The sequence below is a fragment of the Apaloderma vittatum genome, unplaced genomic scaffold (assembly GCF_000703405.1).
Source record: "Apaloderma vittatum isolate BGI_N311 unplaced genomic scaffold, ASM70340v1 scaffold2885, whole genome shotgun sequence".
Classification (NCBI taxonomy): Eukaryota; Metazoa; Chordata; class Aves; order Trogoniformes; family Trogonidae; genus Apaloderma; species Apaloderma vittatum.
In genome coordinates, this window is record NW_009718568.1 from 23,706 (window position 1) to 44,855 (window position 21,150).

General features: G+C 35.2%; 1 protein-coding gene across 1 annotated transcript in view; it reads left to right on the forward strand.

Annotated features, from left to right (window-relative positions):
* KNDC1 (kinase non-catalytic C-lobe domain (KIND) containing 1) overlaps window positions 1-21,150 on the forward strand; it is a gene marked incomplete at its 5' end in the record, with an annotated part of 58,564 nt that overhangs the window by 21,268 nt on the left and 16,146 nt on the right. The window contains 12 exons of the mRNA XM_009870282.1: window positions 1,107-1,224; window positions 1,574-2,595; window positions 10,497-10,611; window positions 13,557-13,628; window positions 13,731-13,792; window positions 16,062-16,220; window positions 16,565-16,642; window positions 17,282-17,372; window positions 17,520-17,682; window positions 17,778-18,622; window positions 18,717-18,861; window positions 20,141-20,232. Coding sequence (XP_009868584.1) covers window positions 1,107-1,224; window positions 1,574-2,595; window positions 10,497-10,611; window positions 13,557-13,628; window positions 13,731-13,792; window positions 16,062-16,220; window positions 16,565-16,642; window positions 17,282-17,372; window positions 17,520-17,682; window positions 17,778-18,622; window positions 18,717-18,861; window positions 20,141-20,232 — 2,962 coding nt within the window. The remainder of the gene's footprint in view (window positions 1-1,106; window positions 1,225-1,573; window positions 2,596-10,496; window positions 10,612-13,556; window positions 13,629-13,730; window positions 13,793-16,061; window positions 16,221-16,564; window positions 16,643-17,281; window positions 17,373-17,519; window positions 17,683-17,777; window positions 18,623-18,716; window positions 18,862-20,140; window positions 20,233-21,150) is intronic.

The following is a 21,150-nucleotide window of genomic DNA, read 5'->3' on the forward strand; positions in this document are numbered from 1 at the left end:
TTGATCAGCTCCTATATTCATTTACATTTGAGCATAGTCAGGAAAGGATTGTATAGAACTCCATATCATCCTCGGTTGGTAGTAATCCCAAAAAACAATTACTGGCTACTTATATCAGCCCCAAAATAGAGTAGGTCAAGGCTGGTCTAGGGTAATATATGAAGGTCACTTTGTGACTATCTCTTCTCTGTTCCTTTTCCACTGGGCCCTTTCTTGGGTGGAAAGAAGTGAGGGGAACTATATAGAGGGAGAACCCATAGACTTTTCTGTGCATTTCACTGGACTCCAGCACAGCTGGATACCTCACTCACTTTTGCCTGTTCTTCTTCAATCTGATATGTGAACCAGCAGAGCCAGTTTCTTCCTTCTGCTCAAACAGCAGAAGAACAGATGATGATGTTAAATGAGGAAGCAACAGCAGCCCCTTGGAGCTGTATGAGGTCTTGTCAGTGTTTATCTAGGAACAGTTACTGAGGAGACAGGGGCATGCATTTGGAAAGGCAACTCTTATTTTCTGCCCAAAGTGACAGGGTTTTAAATGTTTGTAGTTAATTGTGTGAGAGACCAGTGCTAATGCCATCAAATGACGCTCAGGCTACAGATTAGTGATGTGTGATACTGTTTCTTCTAGTGATCCAGTGATTTCTTTCTCTACTTTGGAATGGTGCTTTCTAGATACTTGAACTTTGCAGTACTCCTAAAGTAATTTTGGTAATAAAAAAATTCATCAAACTGCCTGTATCATTCGAATTGAGTGAAACAATGTCTGTTTAAAAAATAATCCACACTAGCTTTTTAAATTTTTCAGGTGTTATTCATAAAGCATAACATTTAAGATTATTAATTTTTATCAGTTGTTCTTAGTGTTCTCACTGTGGGCTAGAACTTGATCTGTGTTAAGAAATTTCATGATAGCTCATGGTAAAAATGAGAAATAAATCCAACCACATAATAGAAACACACAGTATAATGAAGAGTACAAGAAAGAGTTTAAATGTAGTGTCATAAATTCAGACATACTCATACAGAGTTAACATGATTCACTTTAGTCAAAATTCACAAATCTGTTCATTATTAAATAAGTATTTAACGCTAATTTTCTCTAGAGTATTTTGTCATTATGTGAAGAAAAACTGAAGATTGCTTCATCAAGTAATATTTGTCGAAGCCTGTCTGCTGTTGGAAGAAGGGTTCTTTCAATTGAATCATTTGGTGCTTCTCAAGGTAACCTTAAATGTATTTGGTATAGAACTTTAGATTATCTGGCATAGCTCATGACTTTTGAAAATACTATATGTGCGTATTTTCCTGTTACAGGTTCCTTTCTAGATACCAGAAAGTTATTAAATATTTGTGGATTGGGGATGGGGAGTAGGGGACATACAACATATTATTGAACATAAAGGACACTCTAAATGCATTAATTGTGATTAAATGTAACTTGTTCAGAAATAATTAATTTTTGTAACATACTGAAAATATGAAAGGGCAGTGGCAGAAAAAGCAATATAAAGATTTACAAGGAAATATTAGAAAGTTTACCTTTAATATAAGCATCTGTTTTTGCATCTAGATGTCTGTGATAACATGTGGAAGGGAAGAATGTGTCAGAGAAGTTTGGGATCTAAATTATATTCAAGTGAGAAAAACAACATAGCAGGTGATTCATCTGCAGTGGAAGATTTGACAGCTACCTGTCATAAAGACTCTTCTATAGTTACTATGGTGACTGGCAGAGAAAATGGTTTAAAGGAAATGCAAATAGATCTGGATAATGAGAAAACTCAACATTTTCAACTTGCAACTCAAGCTAAGAAGAGCAAAGAAGAGGATGAACATGCAGTGTGTACTGACAGTTTTTCTAGTGTTGCTTTGGATGTAAGATCATGTGTTACTAACCTGGAGAGAGATGGAATTTTTAAGAAAGGATCTCTGAGAAAAATTAAAACCTTTCCCAAGCTACCACTTGAACCTGCAGATGCAAATAACTTTTTTACTTCTGTTACCAACAGTGGACCACTAGCTAGGAAAAACCACTTGCTATCACAAGAGTCACTACCTCTAGACAATAATAATGAGGTTATTTTTTCAAAGGGAAGTCTTAATTCATTTGCTCTTAATAGTCCACCAAGAGCAGAACCGAAGAATCACCAGATTAATGATCTTCATTTAGAAGCTCCGTGTGTATGCACACAGGTGTCTGGCATGAATCTAGAAGAACATATGTCACTTATTAATGGTAAAAAGATAGGTTGTGTTACATCTGATCGCAAAGAAGACTGTTGTGGTGCTACCTCTGAAATGCCAAATACAGCTGGTATGCTGAAAGGCCCAAATCAATCGATTGCTGGAGCAGAAATGCTAGACAATTACATGGCGTTGGAAGATTCTTCTGAAACTTTTCGAGGGTCAAATGAAAATTCTTTACCACATTTTAACAAGATGGCTTCAGTTTTAACAACAAAACCCAGTGGGAACAGATACGGATCAAACCTAATTAGGTCTCCAGAATTAAGCAACGGTGCAATGAGTGCAAACAATAATGAAGATAATCTTTGTGGAGGCAGAGGGTCAGAAATCAAAAGTAATGAGCAGGTAGTAAAAATCAAGTCTTCATTATATAGTTGCTGTAGTCACTTATGTGGAGATGAAATGACTTAAAATACTGTGTGATTTCTTCCCTCCCGTGTCCCCTTTAGTATCTGGGAAAATCAAATTTCGTTATTCTGCACACAGTTAATATTGGAAACATGGTGATCCTTTTTTCCTCTTTAAGTGAAACTTATGCTGTTGCAAAATCAACTTTAATTTTAATTACTTTTTTTTAGGCATGGAGTATACTCAGTAGTGTGTTAGAGCAACATACTTAATAGCTGATTACATTTGTAAGAGAATGTTACCAAAGCATATGTACACTTTTAACTCTCTATGTTATTGTCAGTGCATAAATTTCACTACCTTGCAGTGGGCCTTCCAGATGCTTATGAAATTTGCAGAAATCCTGACTGTAAACCTGACCTCATTGAAATCAATGGCAATATCTCATCTATGCTTCAGGAGGTGAAAAGACTCCACCTTTTTTTTTTTAAATCTACATGTACATTTGAGTTTTTGAAAATTGTACGTATACTGTATCTGTTCTGTGTTCTTAAATTACCACCTCTCTATGTTCTGTATATTTGATGATAGAATTCAAATATGTTCACAATATGATGGATATGTTGTCTCAAGCGTTTCATCTTTATAAATAGTCAAATAAGAAGGAGAGCTTATTAGTCTACTAGAATTTGTTGATAGATAGTTGTAGTACAGTCTCTTCTCTGCTCAGATTACTTATTCTCAGGGTGGACAAGTTTGGTCTCTGACTAGATGGTTTTCTCTTGTGCAAAACTCAAAAAGAGATGTAAACAATCCATGTGATGGGAGAAATGGCTAAAAATGCAGGATGGTTGATGGTTCTCCAGCTTTGCTGTGACTTGTGAGCAGCACAAAATTCACACATTTCATTTGCAGAAATTATGCTTAGGTGAAGATATTGGGATTTTTCCTTGCTCATCTGCAGACAACTCAGCCTTGTTCTCATTGTGTAATTGCCAGTCTTCCAGCCATTCCATGCAGTGGCATCTGGCGTTGTTTTCAGCCTGTATCCATCCCTCTTCTCACCTTGCCTGAACACCTCCACTGGACTAATAACCTAGGACTCTCGAGCATATAAAGAGCCTTTGGTTCAGCATAGCTAAAAGAAATTAATGCAACAGTGAAGATTCTGTTCTGACTGTTGTGGATTTTTTCCCTTTCCTGACTCTTCTTTCTTCAATAGCATGTGTGCTTATTAATTTCCTAGTGCGGGATAGTAAATATGGATAAGTACCACATGGCATGGTTTTGATCTCTGAAGGAGTTCCTCATTGTATGCCTATTGAGTCCTTTATTTAGTTTTTTAATCCTGCAGATGTAGATATATTTATCGTAGACATTTTTTCCCCCTCCCCCCTTACTGCTCTGAACTATGCAGCTTTCCATATTCAGAAGAGAGTGCAGAGTAATAATCAGGTTTATGATCGTTCCAAACTGGTCTGCTTTTGCTCTGTCATTTGTTGCTCTGGATGAACCTGCCTCATTCGGTAGGTGAGCTTGCATTTCTAGCAAGGATCATAGCAATTTCAGTCATTGACTTCTTGTGAGAAATCTAGATGTGTCTTAGTATTTGAGCAACAGAAACAACTGTCTTTCATTTTACGTACAGATCTCTCATATGTTTGGAGTTTTTATATATATTTTTTTATGCTAAACTGTGTAAACCTAGGAGTTAATTTGCATGTTTATTTGTCATGGAGAAGATGGCTAAAATAAGACTATCAGACAACTGTAAATCCACTGCGGCTGATTTGTTGGGATTGTTTTTTGGAGGATGGGGGGTGGGGTTGATTGTTTGTTTTTTGTGGTGGTGGTGAGGTGTATTTTTCATTCAAAGAGATTAAGACACCACACTTTACATCACTTGCCTTGAGCTGAAAGTGGGCTTACTTAAGCCCCTATACTAACTAGAGAGGTGTGGTGAATAAGCTGCTATTGCTTAAGAACGTACATTGAGTGTAGGGACAGGCATTCTTTTACGGAGGAAGAACATTGTTTGAAATTTCAAGACCTGTATTCTGTCCTTACTGTATTAGCAGGACAACAGTTTAAGTCTAAGTACATGAAGATAGTCTCAAGAAAATAATCTGCCTCAGAATTATAGTTGCCCAAAGTCCTTGCATGATTTAAATGGTGTAATGGTTGCTTTTCCTACAGCAGCATTTGAGATTGACACACAAAATAAACCAAAATATGTTTTCAGGTTATTCTGTCTTTCTTCTGAAATCCTCTTTTTCTTTAAGTGTTTCATCATCAACTTACAGTGTTCTTTCAGCCTGAACAAATTTTTTTTTTCCAAATAAGTAGGCTCTTAGTAGAAGATAAGTTGTCCTGCTCCCCCTGAATTCACAGGACAGTCGCAGTGAATTAAAAAAGGTAACTTTTATTCCAGTTATCCTAATAAGCGGTGTCGTAGTACATAAAATTAAGACAACAGAATGGTGGTTGTCTATGAAAGCAGAGTTTTATAGCTGTGTTTTCAGTAGAAAAAAGCTTTGACAGACTCATGCTCTATATTTGTTTTTTAGTAATTATTTCCAGTAAAATGTTCCAGTTATGCCACATAAAATATGTGGATCTTCAGAGAAATCTGAAGTTGGTCTAAAAAAACCTCAACTAAACAAAAAAAAGAAAACCCAGAATGTTCCTTGATTATTTAATTTTTGTAGGGAGGAAAAAAGTATTTAAATATATTGACACCTGTAGGCAACATCCGAAATGACTGATTGTTCCCTGAAATGCTGAACTTCTAGCCAGGTAATCTTTGTTTTCTGAAGGAGGGTCATTAATTTCAATTGTTATTGAACGGAATGGCAGGCTTTTACAAGTCTTCTGAGGGAGGGGTAATGTTTTCAGCTTCTTTTTCTTTTTTTGGAAAACAAGTTTTTATTCCTCAGGCTTCTGAAGCATGGCAGTTTCTGCCTCAGTCTTACGTCTTGGCAATTGCAGGAAGAAAAAAAAAAAGCCATACTCTGCTACCCCTTATGTGAAAAATGTACAACTGATGTGTCTCTTTCAAGTTTCTTCTGTGTGCTAGAATTTTACCAAATACCTAATGATTTATTTTTTTCTTAAGAACCTAAAACTTGAGTCTGAGAATTTATTCATTTACTGCAAAGGCACAAAAGCTGTGAAGCCCGAACTAATGCGATTTCTATGTTCTAAATAGAAAACATCTCAGAAGATTTACAGCACTGCTCTTTCACTAGTTTTCTGTAACAGATAAGCATGATTGCAACATATAGAGCTTTTAGAACGGTATCTCTAGCATCTCTTTAACTATTTCTTGTTCTTTAAAGTGCAATACCAGTTCCATCCGGTTGAAGATCAACCTTGTCTACTCTGGAGAACAGACAGTTTTTCTTTCCTGTCAATACTTCTCCAGTGGACAATATTTTTCTAATGCTCCAACACTGGTTTTTAATGTTGTGTGCTTTACTGCTAGTAAGCTTTACTAAAAATACTTGCTTGCTTTTGTCTGGCTACTGCAATGTATCTTGTGAGGGTTTTCCTAGTAATTTTTATAGTTTTGCATGCCATAAATAAATATTTTTCACTTCAAGTTTGAGTGGGGATCTTTTATTTCTCTAACCAATTTCATTCCAATCAGGTGTGTCTCATCTTTAATGCTTTTAAGTGTTTTCTCTGTGATTCAAGTGCTATGGCCCTTACATGGGAAGGGTTAATAGGAACCTGGCATATACACGTTTGTTTTCTGTTGGTCATTCATACCCAGTCAAGCATGAGAGAAGGGAAAAGCCATGTAGCTAGAGAATGACACTTCAACACTGGGGAAATAACGCTGAAGGAAAGAAGAGTTGTCAATTTTCAGTACTTACTAAGAAAAGAATAGCAAAAATCTTGCTTGCTTTGGCTGTTTAAAATATGCCAGCATTGTGTCCATACAATACAGTACACTGGCATAGCCTGAATGCTTTTGTAAAAGTTTGGTTTTACAATTCGGATACTAACAATGAAATAGAAGATTGGTTAAGTGATCTTTGCAGCACTGAAGAAAAAACATAACTTTTTCCACAAGTGAAGTTTAAAGTGCAAGGTTTTTTGGCATTAAGCAAAATGTCATCAATAAGTAGCTATAATCAATCAGGCAATAATCATGTGGCTTTTTCATATTTGCTGTCAAAATTTCTGTGCTGTGAAGAACATTTTCTTATTTTAAAATGAGGTTATATAATTTCTGCTAGGAAAGGTCTGGTTTAGAATGTGGAAGAACAAGTTTCAGGAAGGGTCACTAGATTTTCATTTTGTTTGTTCTGTGGTGCAGTTTCACTGGTGATAGTAATAAATGGTTTAGATCAGATTAAAATAATGTTAATGCTTTAAATGAAGTGGACATGAGGCCTGAACAGTTGTCTTGAGCTTAATTTGGGAAAATGGCTGAATAGACAGCTAAGAAGCAATGCATGCTATGGGCCATTTGAGTTAAAAAAAATTAAATTATATTTTCCAGGTGTTTTTTTCTTGGTAATAGGTTTTTTTTGAAGTTGTAGGAAATAGTAATAGCCATGAATCGGAGACTTACATGTAAAACAAAACAACCAAACCTGAGACAGATACCTGAATAAGGAAGTTTTGTGCTTAAATGTTTACTGAAACGTAAACGGGTTTAATGGGATTTGAGTGTGAGTTAAATACCTTTGAGGTATTTAGTGTTAAATAGCTTAAATGTAAGGTATTAGGTGCATTGTGTTAAATATCTATTTAAGGTTTAAGGCTTTAATAAGAATTGCCTTATACACTTCTTGACCTAAGGTTATTTGCCCCTTGGAAATAATTTTAACTGGTTTTTATGTGTTTTTTGTCACAGATGTAATTGTGTGATGAAACATGTTTTATCATGTACCTTGACTATATCCAATAAGTTTTGCAAGGTATTTGAAGGCCAAGTCCCCAGCAAATCTGAACCCTCAGTCTTCAGATGAAGTTTCCAGAATTGTCTCTTTCTGGTGTAGGAAGTTGAGCATTTTGAGTAATTAGGACACTAGAAGAATGAACATCTCAGTTTTGGTGGTTTTTTGATGCTTTTTTTTTTTCAGGAATAAAAATTGTCTTTTGATGTGATCAAGGTAGGGAGAGACTTGAACAATAGCGATGCAGTTAGTAGTATCACAGGAGAGCAACTAGCATAAGAACACTAGCTGGCAATAGTAATAGTGGAAGCTTCATCTTTTTTTAGGACGCTTGTCAGAGAGAAACAATAACTAAATAAATTTATCAAACAGGTAACCAGGCTGCTTCCATTTTTTTTTAGTTGTTTTTTTTTTCCTGACTCAGGTTAGTTTGGCTGTTCTGTGGATGGCAGTGATTCTCACTTCTATGAAGATTTGCTTTTTCTTTCATCCTTTTATCTTGTGAAACAGAATTTGTTTCTTGTGCCTTTTCATCCTCTATTTTGCTATCTGTCATTGACACTTTCTTCTTTCTTATCATAAACTTCTGCTGCCGCTGTTAGGGTTGATTCCTACTTTCCTGCTGGGCTTAAATTTCTTTCTGTCATGTCTTCCTCTAGAGAGCTTGGATATTCCAGAAGTGATGAGAAATACTTTTCAGCTTTTTTGCTGTACAGCTAACTTCAGTCTCCAGTTTAGTGATTCTTCTTCCCCTTGCTAGCCATTCATCACCTTCTCCAGAAGTGAGAAGTGATTTGTATATGTGATAAAGGAAGTCCATCTTTCTCTGCTGCAGCTTTTAGACCCTCTAGGGACATAAACTTCAAAAGGAGGGATTCTCTTAGAGAAACATGTGAGCAGTGGTGTGTACTTTTTACGAAAACCCAAAACCTTCTTAAATTCTAGTCAGTCTGTGGAATTTCTCTTTTGATTTCTCTCCGCTCATATCAGCTGTGCAAGGTGAAATTGAAGATTTGGCGGCTGCTTTCATTGTAAAGTGTCTGTGAGCAAAGACATTTGAGGCATGTGAGAACCAGGGTGCTGTGGAGGGGAGAATGCAGCACTGAGCAGGGACAGTAATCAATCAGCAGTATGAAGCTCTATCTAGACTAGCTCTCTAGACTAATTCGTTCTTTTGACTGTCTGTCCTTTTTCTTCCTGCTGTGTAAATGATGTGTTTTTGTCAGACAGCGCAAGAGCTTGTGTTTCTAGATATAATGAAGGAACGTGTTGATGAAAGAATTTTGCACTCCATGCTGGTGCGAGCACAATTTGAGAATGAAACTTAACCTTATTATCTGGCTTCAAATCTGTTTATGTTGAAGTTACTAATTTTTGCTACAAAGAAGGTTTGGAGAAAAAAAAGCACCAAATTCTTTTTTATATAGGTTGGAGGTAGGCAGAATATAAAACACTTTAAGTAAATTAAAAGCTGCATTTGCTAGCATATCTTGTTAAAAATTTATAGCTCATCTGATTCATCTTCAAGGAATATTTAAACAGGACGAGACCGAAGTATTACATTCCTTGAGAAGGTCTTCTAGTACAAATTAAATTAGCAAAAAGTATTTTTGTTTGTTTATCATGATGAAAGTTAATGCAGCAGTCTGTTCCTATTTTATGAAAAAAAACAAATAGTGCCTCACTGAAGGGTGTTTCATAAGATCATGCAAATTAACTGCAGTAAATGGCAGGGCAGAGATTGATTCATCAAACGTAGTGATGCACTATCATTGCATGCGAGAGACACACTAATCTATTTAGATTTTACAAACAGCTATTGGGATATAAAGATGTCTGTAAAAACAACAGAACAATTCAAAGGTTTTAGTTTTTTGTCTTCTGTGCTCCAGTTTTGTTGTGGGTGGTTGGTGTTTTGGGTTTTGGTTTTTTTCACAGGTAATCCAGAATTGCTTCTGGCAGTTCTTTTCCCCAACATGGCCTAAAGTTGACATTTAGAGATAGTTCACTATCGTAGGGCTGCATATGCAACAGAAAATGTGCTCTTCTGCTTTTTAAAGTAGTTGAATGGGTTGGCTCTAACCTGGAGGTTTCTGCCTACATTGAATTTTTTGCCAGTCCTTTGGTAGGTGAAGGGATATCATTAACTACAGCTGATATGAAGAGCCATTAGTAGTAATAAGTTCTTCTATTAGCACAGCTTGATCGGGAAGGTGTCTGGGTGGTACCATCAATGTCAAGTTCTTATATTCACCCCTCAAAAAAAAAAAAATCACAAAACATAAAACACGGATTCTCTGAAGAACAGTCAGTTCTCTTGGAACAGTATCTTCACTTTAAGGTGTTAAGCTGGGTATTGAAAGCTAAATTGAGAGCAAGGATTACAAATGCTGTTACTACAAATTGAGCAGCCAATGATTAAAACCAGAACAACGTGCTTGGACGTCAAATAAACCTGTCATTAATTCTGTCAATACTGTTAACGTCTTTCACAGAAGAACAAGAAATGTTGATGAAATCTTTAAGGTAAGACTTATAATGCAACTTGTCAGGGTAAATCAGGATTTGAGTGGGATTTTTTTGTTGGTGATGATCATTTGGATTTTTACATTTTCAAGTCTAGGTGGTGTCCCTATAATTATACATCATCTTTGTCATTCTTCAAGAGTTTTTCTGTAGTATGATAAGAAAGAACTTTCAAACAGCTCGCTTTTCCTGAAACACTTCTATTCTCGCTGAAATCTCATTTGAATTATATTTTTGTTATGCAATGGAACAACTACTGGTTCATGTATACAGCTAGCTAACTATGCAAGTATTACTAGTTTATTACCGGCACGTGCAATAAATACTTTTTCTTAATGCTTTTTAAGTGAGTGCATTTTGTATTAGCATTTACTTTTTCATTGCATCAGTAAACATTTTTGGTTTGTAATAATTTTTAATCACTTTCTGCATCCTCACTCTCTCTTTTTTTTTTTTTTTCAGTGGATCTCTCTAAAGCTCCTGTTGTCCCGATATGGTAAACCTCTGAAAGACTATGAACTCTGGGCGTTATGTCACGAGTGTTTATGTAGTCTGCAGACTTGCACAGATTATCCAGGTATAACTATCTTAAAATATTTACTTAGTTATTTATGTTCACTGTATTGTTTTCTTTATTCTGTTGATGCAAGATACCCTGACTTTCACTTCGTGTATAAAAAAAATTAATAGACATTTTTTCTAACTTCACTCTCTTAAGTGCTACTTAGAATTTTTACTCAGTCTGTGTTTTTTTCCCATATGTAGAAGACTCTTCTCTTTATTTTGCGTTTTGATGGCTTTTGAGTTCAAGGAGTGAAACTTATTTTGTGTTTAGACATTTTGATGTTGGAGAGTCTGTACTGTGCCTTTTAAAGAAAGCAGGAGGAAGTAAGTTTTATATCTGTATAAGCATAAAACTTCCTCTCTTGCCTGGATTTCTTTGTGACAGATGATTCCTGATGTGTTTTAAACAATACAAGGCTCTGTCAGTTGAAAGCATCCAGGGTCTTCCACATTCCCTTGTGCTTCTGTTTATGGAAGAATTATCAGAAGTCAACTTCTGAGGGAGGAACAGGGAGCTGTCCTTTGACATAATTGGAATATGTTGTATGTGACTTGGGAGAAGACCATCCTAAATTTCTGTAGGAATTCTGAATGTTGGTGTGTAGCTGTTCTAATAAACAAAGCAGAGGTTTCCACCACCACCACTCTGCCTTTTATTCTTACTGATTTTTAAAACCCTTCAGGGTTTGGACAGAAATTATTTTGAAATCTGTAACTGATTATGAACAATTAGACAGGAAGGTACAGAAAACTTACTCCATCTATTTAGTTTCAGCTTCAATGATTTTTTCTTTTATGTTACAAAACTAAAAGGAAATTGGCCATAAATGGAGATTTCTGAGCACTTTAAGTAATGTTACCCTTAAAACTACGTATTGATATACCTTGCAACATAAGAATTATTTCAGCCTAATAGCATGTTCTTCATATTTGTGAATATTTAAAAAAACTGCACGTAATGGCTCAGCTGCTAATTTGATATTCTTAGCCATCCTCTATTAATGTACTTATGCACCCAGAATGTGCAAGTCTTCAGAATGCTAAATACTGAGTTGTGATCTGAAACTTACGTAGCCTGCAAAAGCGAACACAATGATATAAACCACTAAATGGAAGGCACCTTCCTTAAAATTACGTATTTGACAAATAAACGTACCTTGCATTTGAATATTGTTTTCGAATTTAGAATATTTCTGCTAGAGGATTCTCTGCCTGCTCTGAAAGTAATTGTGCATTGTGGAATGACTTAGTGGTGTTACTACTTCAGTGCGCACACACACAGTTGTCTCAGCATTCCTTTTTAAAAACATTAACATTAAAAGTGAAGCTCCTATCGTGTAAAGTGTTTGTTAAAATATCCTTTGTCTTAACACTGGTGGAGTAAGATTGTTAGCTGATGAGTCATTGTTAAATATATGAAATGTGGAACAAGCTGCATTATTTATTATTTATTCACTTAGACAGCCTTTTCTTCCAAATCCTGCTTTGATTACATTTTTTTCAGTACCCAAAGCAGGAATTATCTGTGTAAGAAAATATGCGCTACAGCTAGCCTCGTTATGTATTTTTTTAATTCAATCCTGCTAGAAAAGTTATTCGTACCCTCTGCTGAGACTTCACTTATTTCCTCGCCTCTTACCAGAGGATGTTGCTTACGTGTTGCCTTTAGAGAACCCGTGTAAGAATTCTGTTGTACTAAACTCGTTGAGATCCAGTTTATGTGAGCTGTGTTGCAGATTCAGGGCTGGAGGCTTCAACTCTTGAGAAGCAAAAACAGTGAACATGAAGAGTCCTGAGAGTTGCTGCCTCTGCAGAAATAACTAGTGAAGCTTCCTGCTCAGGAAAGCTTTGCTTTTCAGACACATAGTTTAGGTCCAGTTTAAAGGTACTAGGCAAACCTTTATTTACGTTAAGCATACTGAACAATTTAATGGCTTTAGATGCGTTTCGTACAGGTAACCACAAAAGTAAAAGGATTATTTCCTTTTTTCTTACTTAACTTTTTTCTCTTAGACATCTTTAATTTATTATTTAATAATAATGAATATTTGGATTACTCTTAAACCACTTTAATATTGAATAAATTTAATGGTTTAACCTCTTACATATGTAAGGATTTATTCTCCTAGTACTCTGCTTTTAATAAGAAAACAGCATATTTGATGATAGTCTACAGAGGCAGAGCTATATTGCTAACCTGTTTGCTTATTGTACTGAAGCAGGTTAAATTACAGCGTATGTTGAAGATACCGAGCAGTTAAATGTAGTCTCACCACAAGCTTTTCATTGTTAAATTTGTATAATGTGATCTCATGACCTTAATGTTAAGTTCCTGAACTCAAATAATTTAAAATAGTTTTAGAAGTCTGTTATTTCTTTCCTAATTATGTAAAACTTCAGGGCTTGCAAATACCAATCTACATAACACTTCTTCAGAGGAAGAGTGTGTGTGATTATGACTATGCAAAATTGGACTCCATATCCTACCCCACCTAGAGAAGTTGTAGATCTGGCCACAAACGTCTCTGCTGTCTCCAAGTAATGACCCTGTGTTTTGGCGGGGCTGGAGGAGAGAAGAGATTAAATGCTTAGGATGGATTGACTGTCTTTTATTGGTGCCTTGTGTACAGCTAGCTGTCGTATTTTATTTTTATTCTTGTTCCTTCCTTGGCCTTCCTTTTCAATGCTGAACATAAGGAGAATAAACTTCTAGTATTCTAAGCCTTTTTATTTATGGTGATCCCATTTTGTTTTACTTTCTTGTCTTTGTTCTGCAGGAAATGTTTTGGGTGATTTGTCTGTTCCCATATTAGTCTTTCTATAAAGCATCATTTATCATAGGGCAATTGCTGACAATGCAAATTATTTTTTAAATTAAATAATTTCTTTTTGTTAGTGTCAAATAGTTACCAGAACAGATATTTATGATGCCTTGCTTTTTTGTGATTTGTTTTGCAGTGGTCTTATGTTTGGACTCTGTGCTGATTGACTGCCATGGAAATATCCTCTTCTCTGCTCCAAAAGCTGAAGGTAAACTGGTACATTATGCGCTCCGCTTTTATTTCTTTTGAGGGTGTGTGGATAAGAAGTAAATTATCTTACCTTTTATTTCTGGTTTCCTTTCTCATTTAGAATCCTGTGATGTGTTTTATTTAGCTCCTGAAATTGAAGAAGACTATGTGGATACTGAGAAGGTAATGTGGTAGGTTATGTAGGTTGCTGTGTATTTTATCAAAGGACATTTGTATCCCTCTGCTGCTTAAAGAAGACAGCCAAACTCTTCTAAGATTCTGATAATACTTCCCATTTCTCCCAATATTTCGTGCTTATCTGTGGGGATTTTTTATATATTGATCTCCCATAAATAAGTTGCTTCAGAAAAATAATTTTACCTTCCAAAATTGTTGGAATAACTACCAAAAATCTGTGATTCAATAGTTTTCCATAAGGCTTAATTACTTTCAGTTTGTTAGCAATAAGACAGACTTTGAAGTTGTGTTTTAATGTTCTGGAGCTCACACTAACACCGATATTTTAGACTGTCTAGGCTAAAACCCAAATATTAATCTCATTTGGAAGACTGAATAAAAATATCACTATCAGCATATTTTTACTATGGGAATGCTGTGTCTCTTACCAGCATGCTTTCCTAGAGCTTTTATCTACAGACATAAGCCATAAAGAGCTCTCAGGCTAAAGATGATAAAAATGTATTTGTCCAGCTAGTATTTGTCTCCACTGCAACTGCATCTGAATTGTAAACTGTACAACAGTGATCTTAAGAGTTAGGAAAACAGAATTTACAGTATCTTTGTACTATGTAACAAGAAAAGAGGTTAGCTAATTATGTACCTTGCTTCCCAGGTGTTCTATAAAATTAGACATAGTAATCATGAATCAGAAAAAATATCCATTTAAAATCTACTAAAGGCAGACTTTGACTTTTCTGTAAAGTTATCTGTAAATAGAAAATTTTTATGTATCTTCTTCTTTAAAGTTACTTCTTCTTAAATTGCTTTAATCCAATGTGCAGGTTTTTCAAAGTCTTCAGAAGCTTAAACTAACCCTGAAATATAATACAATTTCACCAGACAGTAGAAATTAATAATCCTAAAGTCTTTATGCTTTATTCTTTTTCTTTAGAAAATCTGAGGTAATCTTTTTTTTCCTTGTCTTTCTACATTATATATAGAATAAGCTGACCTATTTGGGTTTTGGGGATGGTTTTGTTGGGTTTTCTTTTTTTGCTTCTTCCTGATACTTATATATCTTTCTGGTTGTTAGGGACATTTAGTTAGAACTATGGTATGTGCCAATCATAATAACTATACTACCTCAGTAAAAGGATTTTTTTTGAAGGATGTGCTGAATTGGGTGACAAGGTTATCATAAATAAATAAATTCACATTAAATTTGTGATCCTGTTGACCTCTTGAAATTCTAAACCTAAGAGGAAGAAATTGTTCTATTTTGATTTGGTGGAGCTGCTTTCTCCTATTTCAAATATTTTTGTACCTATTAGCAGCTTTTGTTCAACAGTTCAAAGGCTTCACAGTTTATTTTCTTTATCATGAACTTCCTTGTTATGTTGTGTTCATTGCTGTTCACTTTGCTCAGAAGAATAAAAAGAGAAAGCATTGTTTTATAGGACCACAATATTTAGTATTGTGCTTGAGTTTCTGTCCCTCGAGCATTTTTAATATCTTTCAGAGGCAATGCGAAAAAGCATGGTTCTTTAACTTTGTCAAAATTGCCTCTGTAGTACCTGCTAACATATGTAAACTAAGCATTAAGTAGACTAAATCTGGCTGTGTCTGAAAACTGTAATTTTTCAAATAAAACATGAAAGCTTGTGAAGATCAAGTTCTTTTCAAGGTCCCTCCTCATGGCAACTTCAATTGGTCCAGCTGCAGGTAGCACAATAATTGCTAAAATAAATATACAGTACCTCCTTCTTCTGATAAGTCTAATCTTCTCTGCAAAATATGACTCGTAGTGGCTAGCTTGTAATTACTGTCTGCCATTTACTTGCTGAATTATCATGACCTTTTTTAAATAAATTGCAGCTGGCCAGGTTTTAAGGTAGAACTCTAAGGCTTGTAGCAATCTTTATTTTACACAAGAAAGGAATTTTTCAGAATAGTTCTAAAACCACTTTTTTCCTGAATAATTCTCCTAGACAAAGGGTGAGACAAATTATGTTTGTTGCTGCAACAGTAGCAAATAAGCTACTATTATTGGCCCTGCATGTATAACAGCTGGTTTTTTGAAGTGGGCTGGGATTTTCATAAGCACCTTCAAAAGCCAAATGTGAGCTGTACTTTGGAAGCCATAGTCATTTTTATTTATTTTTTTTTACAGGGAATGAGGGGAGTTTTTGGATAATTTGCTGGAATTGGTTTTGAAATGGAAGCTTTTTTTGGTCTATTAACATCATTCCTGACTCTTATGTTACACCAATAGGTCTGCATTTATGGTGTTGCTGCAGTTCTGTGGATGGCCGCAAAACACAGTGTCCCACCGAGTCACAAACTGGCATTGCCAAGAAAATTAAAAAAGCTTCTTCTTGATATGGCAAGAAGAAACCCTGAAGAAAGACCTTCCCTAGCTGATGCAGTTAAGGTTACTAGATTTAAGCAATTTAACATGAAAACTACTTATGTCTGAAGTCTCATTTTAGTGATTTGAATATCAAAATATTAATTTATTTTTGGTGATAGACTTGAAACCTAATTAAATCATAACCAGTCACTTTGACATTTGTTTTTAAAGTTACTTCCCTAGGGACACAGAGGGGTGTGATTTTAATTTATATTGAAATTGTTAATAAGGTACTTGGAATAGGCTCATACTTAGATTACTTCTAATGGACTACTTATATTGGCTTTGTCCTTGTCCAAGAATACTTCACTTGACTGAAAACTTACTGATTGAAAATTATGATTTATTTTTAAATTTTTTTTTAGTCAAGCAATCATTATTTACTTGAACAAGGTATAAACAGCAAAACTATTTTGACGTCGTTGAATAAATCTGTCTTTAAGGTAAGAGTGCCACCTTTTTTAATTCTCTGTGTTTTTTCAATTAGTTCTGTAAATTGTATTCCAGCAAGATTTTGTCTCCTGCAAATATGGTTAGATTTTGCTCTATTTAATTATGTGTTTATTTGTTTATTCTCAAGGAGTCTTTAAGTGTTGCTTTTTTTCTAGTTCTTGCTATTGTAGTGGTCACTCCTCAGATATTGGTGCGTTGACTCCACAGTCTGTATGGGTGAAGATGCAGTGACTTGATTTCATAATCTGTCTTTCATTTAGCAGCTCTCTTATTGGAATAGAAGACATTAATATGTAATTGTTGTATTCTGTTTATGTTTCAGGTACCTGTATATAATGCACAGTGTTAGTCAGTTTTTGGCACTGACTTTGTTCAAAACTTTGATTACCTGAAAGTTCTGATGTGAGGGTTACCAAGATTTCCAAACAGTCCTACTAGTCCTTAGAGTTTTGTATGTCATTTGTTTTAATTCACCACCTTGGCATAACTATGCTGTTGCTTTGCAGCAGTCTAAGTTTATGGGGGATGTATGGTTTTTTTTCTTGAAGTAATGTGCTGAGTGGAATTTAAAAAAAAAAAAAAAAGAAAATGGTAATGAATTCCATTTGGACTTCAATTTTTATTGTTAGGCTGCTGAGGAAGTAGTCTCATCTCAGGATCATGTTGCTTGTGAATTGAAAAATGAAGGACATGAAATGGACCCTTCAGAGTCAAGTCTCGGTAAGCAGTCAGACTCTGATGTGTTTATTTTGCTTTAATGTTCTCTAGATGAGTTCTCTGGTGATAGTCAGGTACACAGTTCCTTTTTTTCTAAAATGATTATTATTTACCTATTGTTCATTTTTCTAACTGTGTTTTTGCTTTTAGGATTTGTGCCTATTACCGGTGAAAGTAAACTTGTAGCAGTTAAAGGACCAGTACCATGCCAGATTTCTCTAAACTGTGAGAAAGCTACATTGCCTGTTGCATTCACCTCTCCTGCAACTCACTTTAAGCCTATTATTCTGCAACAAAATGCAAACATAACAAAGTTAGTATATCTTAAAATAGAATAGGTTAAACTTGAGACTTCATTGTTAAATATACTGGAATTGTCCTAAAAAGATTTTATTTGTTCCTTTTCAGAGAAGTTCATACGTCAGTTTCTGAGCAATTCAAGAAAGACACAAGAAAAGAAAAACATGTGGACCACAACCAATCAGGGTATATAGAAGACTCTAAAAGCTTTGATACCAAGGATACAGATGTTGTTGAAACCGCACCTGGAGTACCTGAGTGTGATTTGCAAGTTCCAGGCCACTCATCCAAGGTACCTTCAGAAGAGGAAAAGTCAGGCAATACATTTACTTCTATAGTTACGTTACCATCACCATCCGATTCCTCACATATTCTACAGGTAAAGAGCATTTTATCTGAAGTTCCTTCCAGCTCCTTAGCTTGTCCTACATCTCCTAATTTTGTTCATATAAATAACATCATTCTCAAACAAGACTCAGAGAAAAGGGTTTTGACAGTTGTACCAGTACATTTAGCTGTATCAGAGCAAATACCAAATAAACCGCTTCGTTCAAGAATTGCTTATGATTGTTATCATAGTTTGCCAATGCTACTTTCAAGTACTGTTGCAAGTTATAAAACAAGCATGCAGATAGAAAACGATGCCTCCCTCTGCAGTGTTCAAAACTGTGAGACTACTAATACACACAACAAGTTTGATAAATGTAACCCACTTGTTCAAACTGACTGCCAAGAAATTGGGTGTGCTACTAGTGTAGACAGTATTTTCACTGAACAGAAACACCCACCATGCTCCTCAGTGAATCAAGACAGTTCTCATCTCTTTGGTGTTGAAGTCCTGGCGCAGCAGAACAGAATGAACAATGCTTTGCTGCAGGAAGTGATCCATCTTATACAAGAGGAGTTTGCATTTGATGGTTATCTAGAGAATGGAGTTGAAGTTTTTGATATGGGTATGTATATTTTCTGTCTTTTACTGTCATTGGTGTGTAAGAATATTGTTATTAATACTTATTTTCTCTCTTTCTGTTTCTTTATTTAAACAAGGTAACTTCATTTTAAACTTAAAGGAAATTAAGTTTGGTATATTCTCTGATGCAATTTGTGAAAAGTTTTGTGACCTCTACTGGGATGAAAAATTACTAGAGAATCTCTATCGGGTAGTAAATGGAGAAAGACCTTCACATTTATGGTAGGTGTTCTTCAATTTTTTCCTTCTTACAGTTGAATTTAGTGTTTTTCTCCTTACTTCTAAGAAGTAGGAAAGGATATGCTGCTTCTCTTCAAGTATCCTTATTTATTTCCTGCCAACTGTTTATTTCCCAGTCTATTCGTTGTGGCTTTCCTCATAGCAAATGGTGCTTAATGGCTTAGCAGAAAATGTTTTCTATTAAGCTTTTCTGTAACTTCATCTTAGGATAGCTGAATAAAACCTAATTCTGATCAATATTGTTTTCAGCCTTTGATGGAGACCTTTCTTAGTCTTGTTAGAAAGAGACTGTTTAATCAGAAGTGGAATATATTGGTCTTAGCGTTCAGTTTGCTTATCCTGTTTCAGTTCATACGTGGAAATTATGTATAGGGGTTTTATGTATGAGGGTTTTTTTCTGTCATGGTCTGGAACTACAAATTGGAAGTTTCGACAAAGAAGCTCGGTAGCTATGTTAAAAGATGTGTAATCCTTACAGCAAACTTCAGAAAGAATAGATTGCAACCTCCAGATGTCAAACCCTGACATGCTCACCTCTTTCCTATTTGGGTTGTTTTTTTTAAGGAGCAATTGAAAACTGGTTGGAAGTTAGGCTCTTAATTCCTCAGAGTTGAATGTTATGGTAGGAGAAACTTGAGCTGTTGCACCTGAATTACTGACATAGACAAAGAGCTCATCCTTTGTATGAACTTTTGTTACAAAGTGAAGTTTTTGAAAGTAGGAGTGAAAAGGAAATGATCATTTATTATCCAGTATAAAAATACAGGTCTAGCTTTTAGATCACACACAAGAACCGCCTCAGAATATCTCTGAGATACTGATTACTTAATATTCTTTAGACAAAGAATATAGCAGTTTTGAATTGTTACTTAAAGTTATGATTATTCTTATTAGGGATGACTTAGATTTAAACTGTTACCTGGAGGTAGAATCCTGAGTGAAAAAGCCATTACAATAATTTGCAGTCTAAATTATGTCTGGAGTTACACTGTCTGTTTGTATGTATTCTGATGCTTCTATCAGAATTTTGCCAAAAACTGAAGGAAAATCTCTGGATCTTACTCAGTGTGCTCTAATGTCCATTTGAACATTTTGATTCTTCTAAAATAACAACTGAAGGAGGTAATAACAAACTTCAGGAGGTAAATATATGCTATGAAGCCCTTCACATACATGGTAGAGTTATTTGTAAGATCTCATTTTACTCATGTAAATATAGAAGTTCATGAAAAATTATTTTTTCCTAATCTTGTATTTTCAGCGTAACCGAGGCAGATGGTTCAAAGTGTGGCAATGTATTCCAAGATCTGAAGAAATCTGATAGCTTTGTGGCAAGCAGTGATCAGACAGAGGGTGAGAAGGGACTTCATGTTTCTACATCTTTTTGTGTGCTAGGAATCTACCAATGACACAAGTTTTGAGAGATCACCACTCTGACTGCTACATATGATTTTTCTTGTGTTCATCCAGTAGTTGTTGTAGTCACGTGCTATAAAGTAGGGAGAGGGAGGGAGGCCTGTCATACTAAGTCAGGTCCACAGAATGAAGCAAGCTTAGCTAGGCAAAAAGGAGAGCTTTAGAAGATACCTGTGACTCTTCAAATGTTACTGAAGAAGTTGAGGATTGATTGAAGGACGACTGTGAAACAAATCTGGTCCTTCTTTACTCTTATCAGAGTTAAAGGAAAAATAGTCAGTAAAATAAAATGTATTAAAATAAAAAAATATTGCCAATAAAATTATTTACAAATTCTGGGAAGGGGAATTGCTTTTGGATTCAAATATTCATCAAAAGGGGGTTTCACAAACAGGTAAGATAGAAGTCTTTATCTCTCTTAGAATTTCCTCCACTTCCCTGTTCTTTCCACTGAAGTGCCTTTTTAAAGATAGATAGCAAAATGAACAGTGGGACAAACGATTTGATAATTTTCCCTTTTGAACACAAACCTGGCTACAGGACACCATTTCAGGGCAGTCATTGAGATTATATTAGTGGTTGTTTATTTGTACTTCTTCATTATGGGTTTTGTGTTTTTTTCTGGTATATTTTATGATTGAAGGTTCAGTAACTGAACTCAAAACTGAGCTGGGACTGGTAAATCCCATTGTTATAACAATATCATTATACTTTCTAGGCTTGATATATTCATGGACAGCTTGTATTTGGTTGTTGTATCAGTTGGGTTTTTTTTCAAGATAGTTCAGCCATTTTTTGACCATTTGGCTAGTTCTCTGATTTGAGAAAAGTTAAATTTATGATCTTTATAGAATG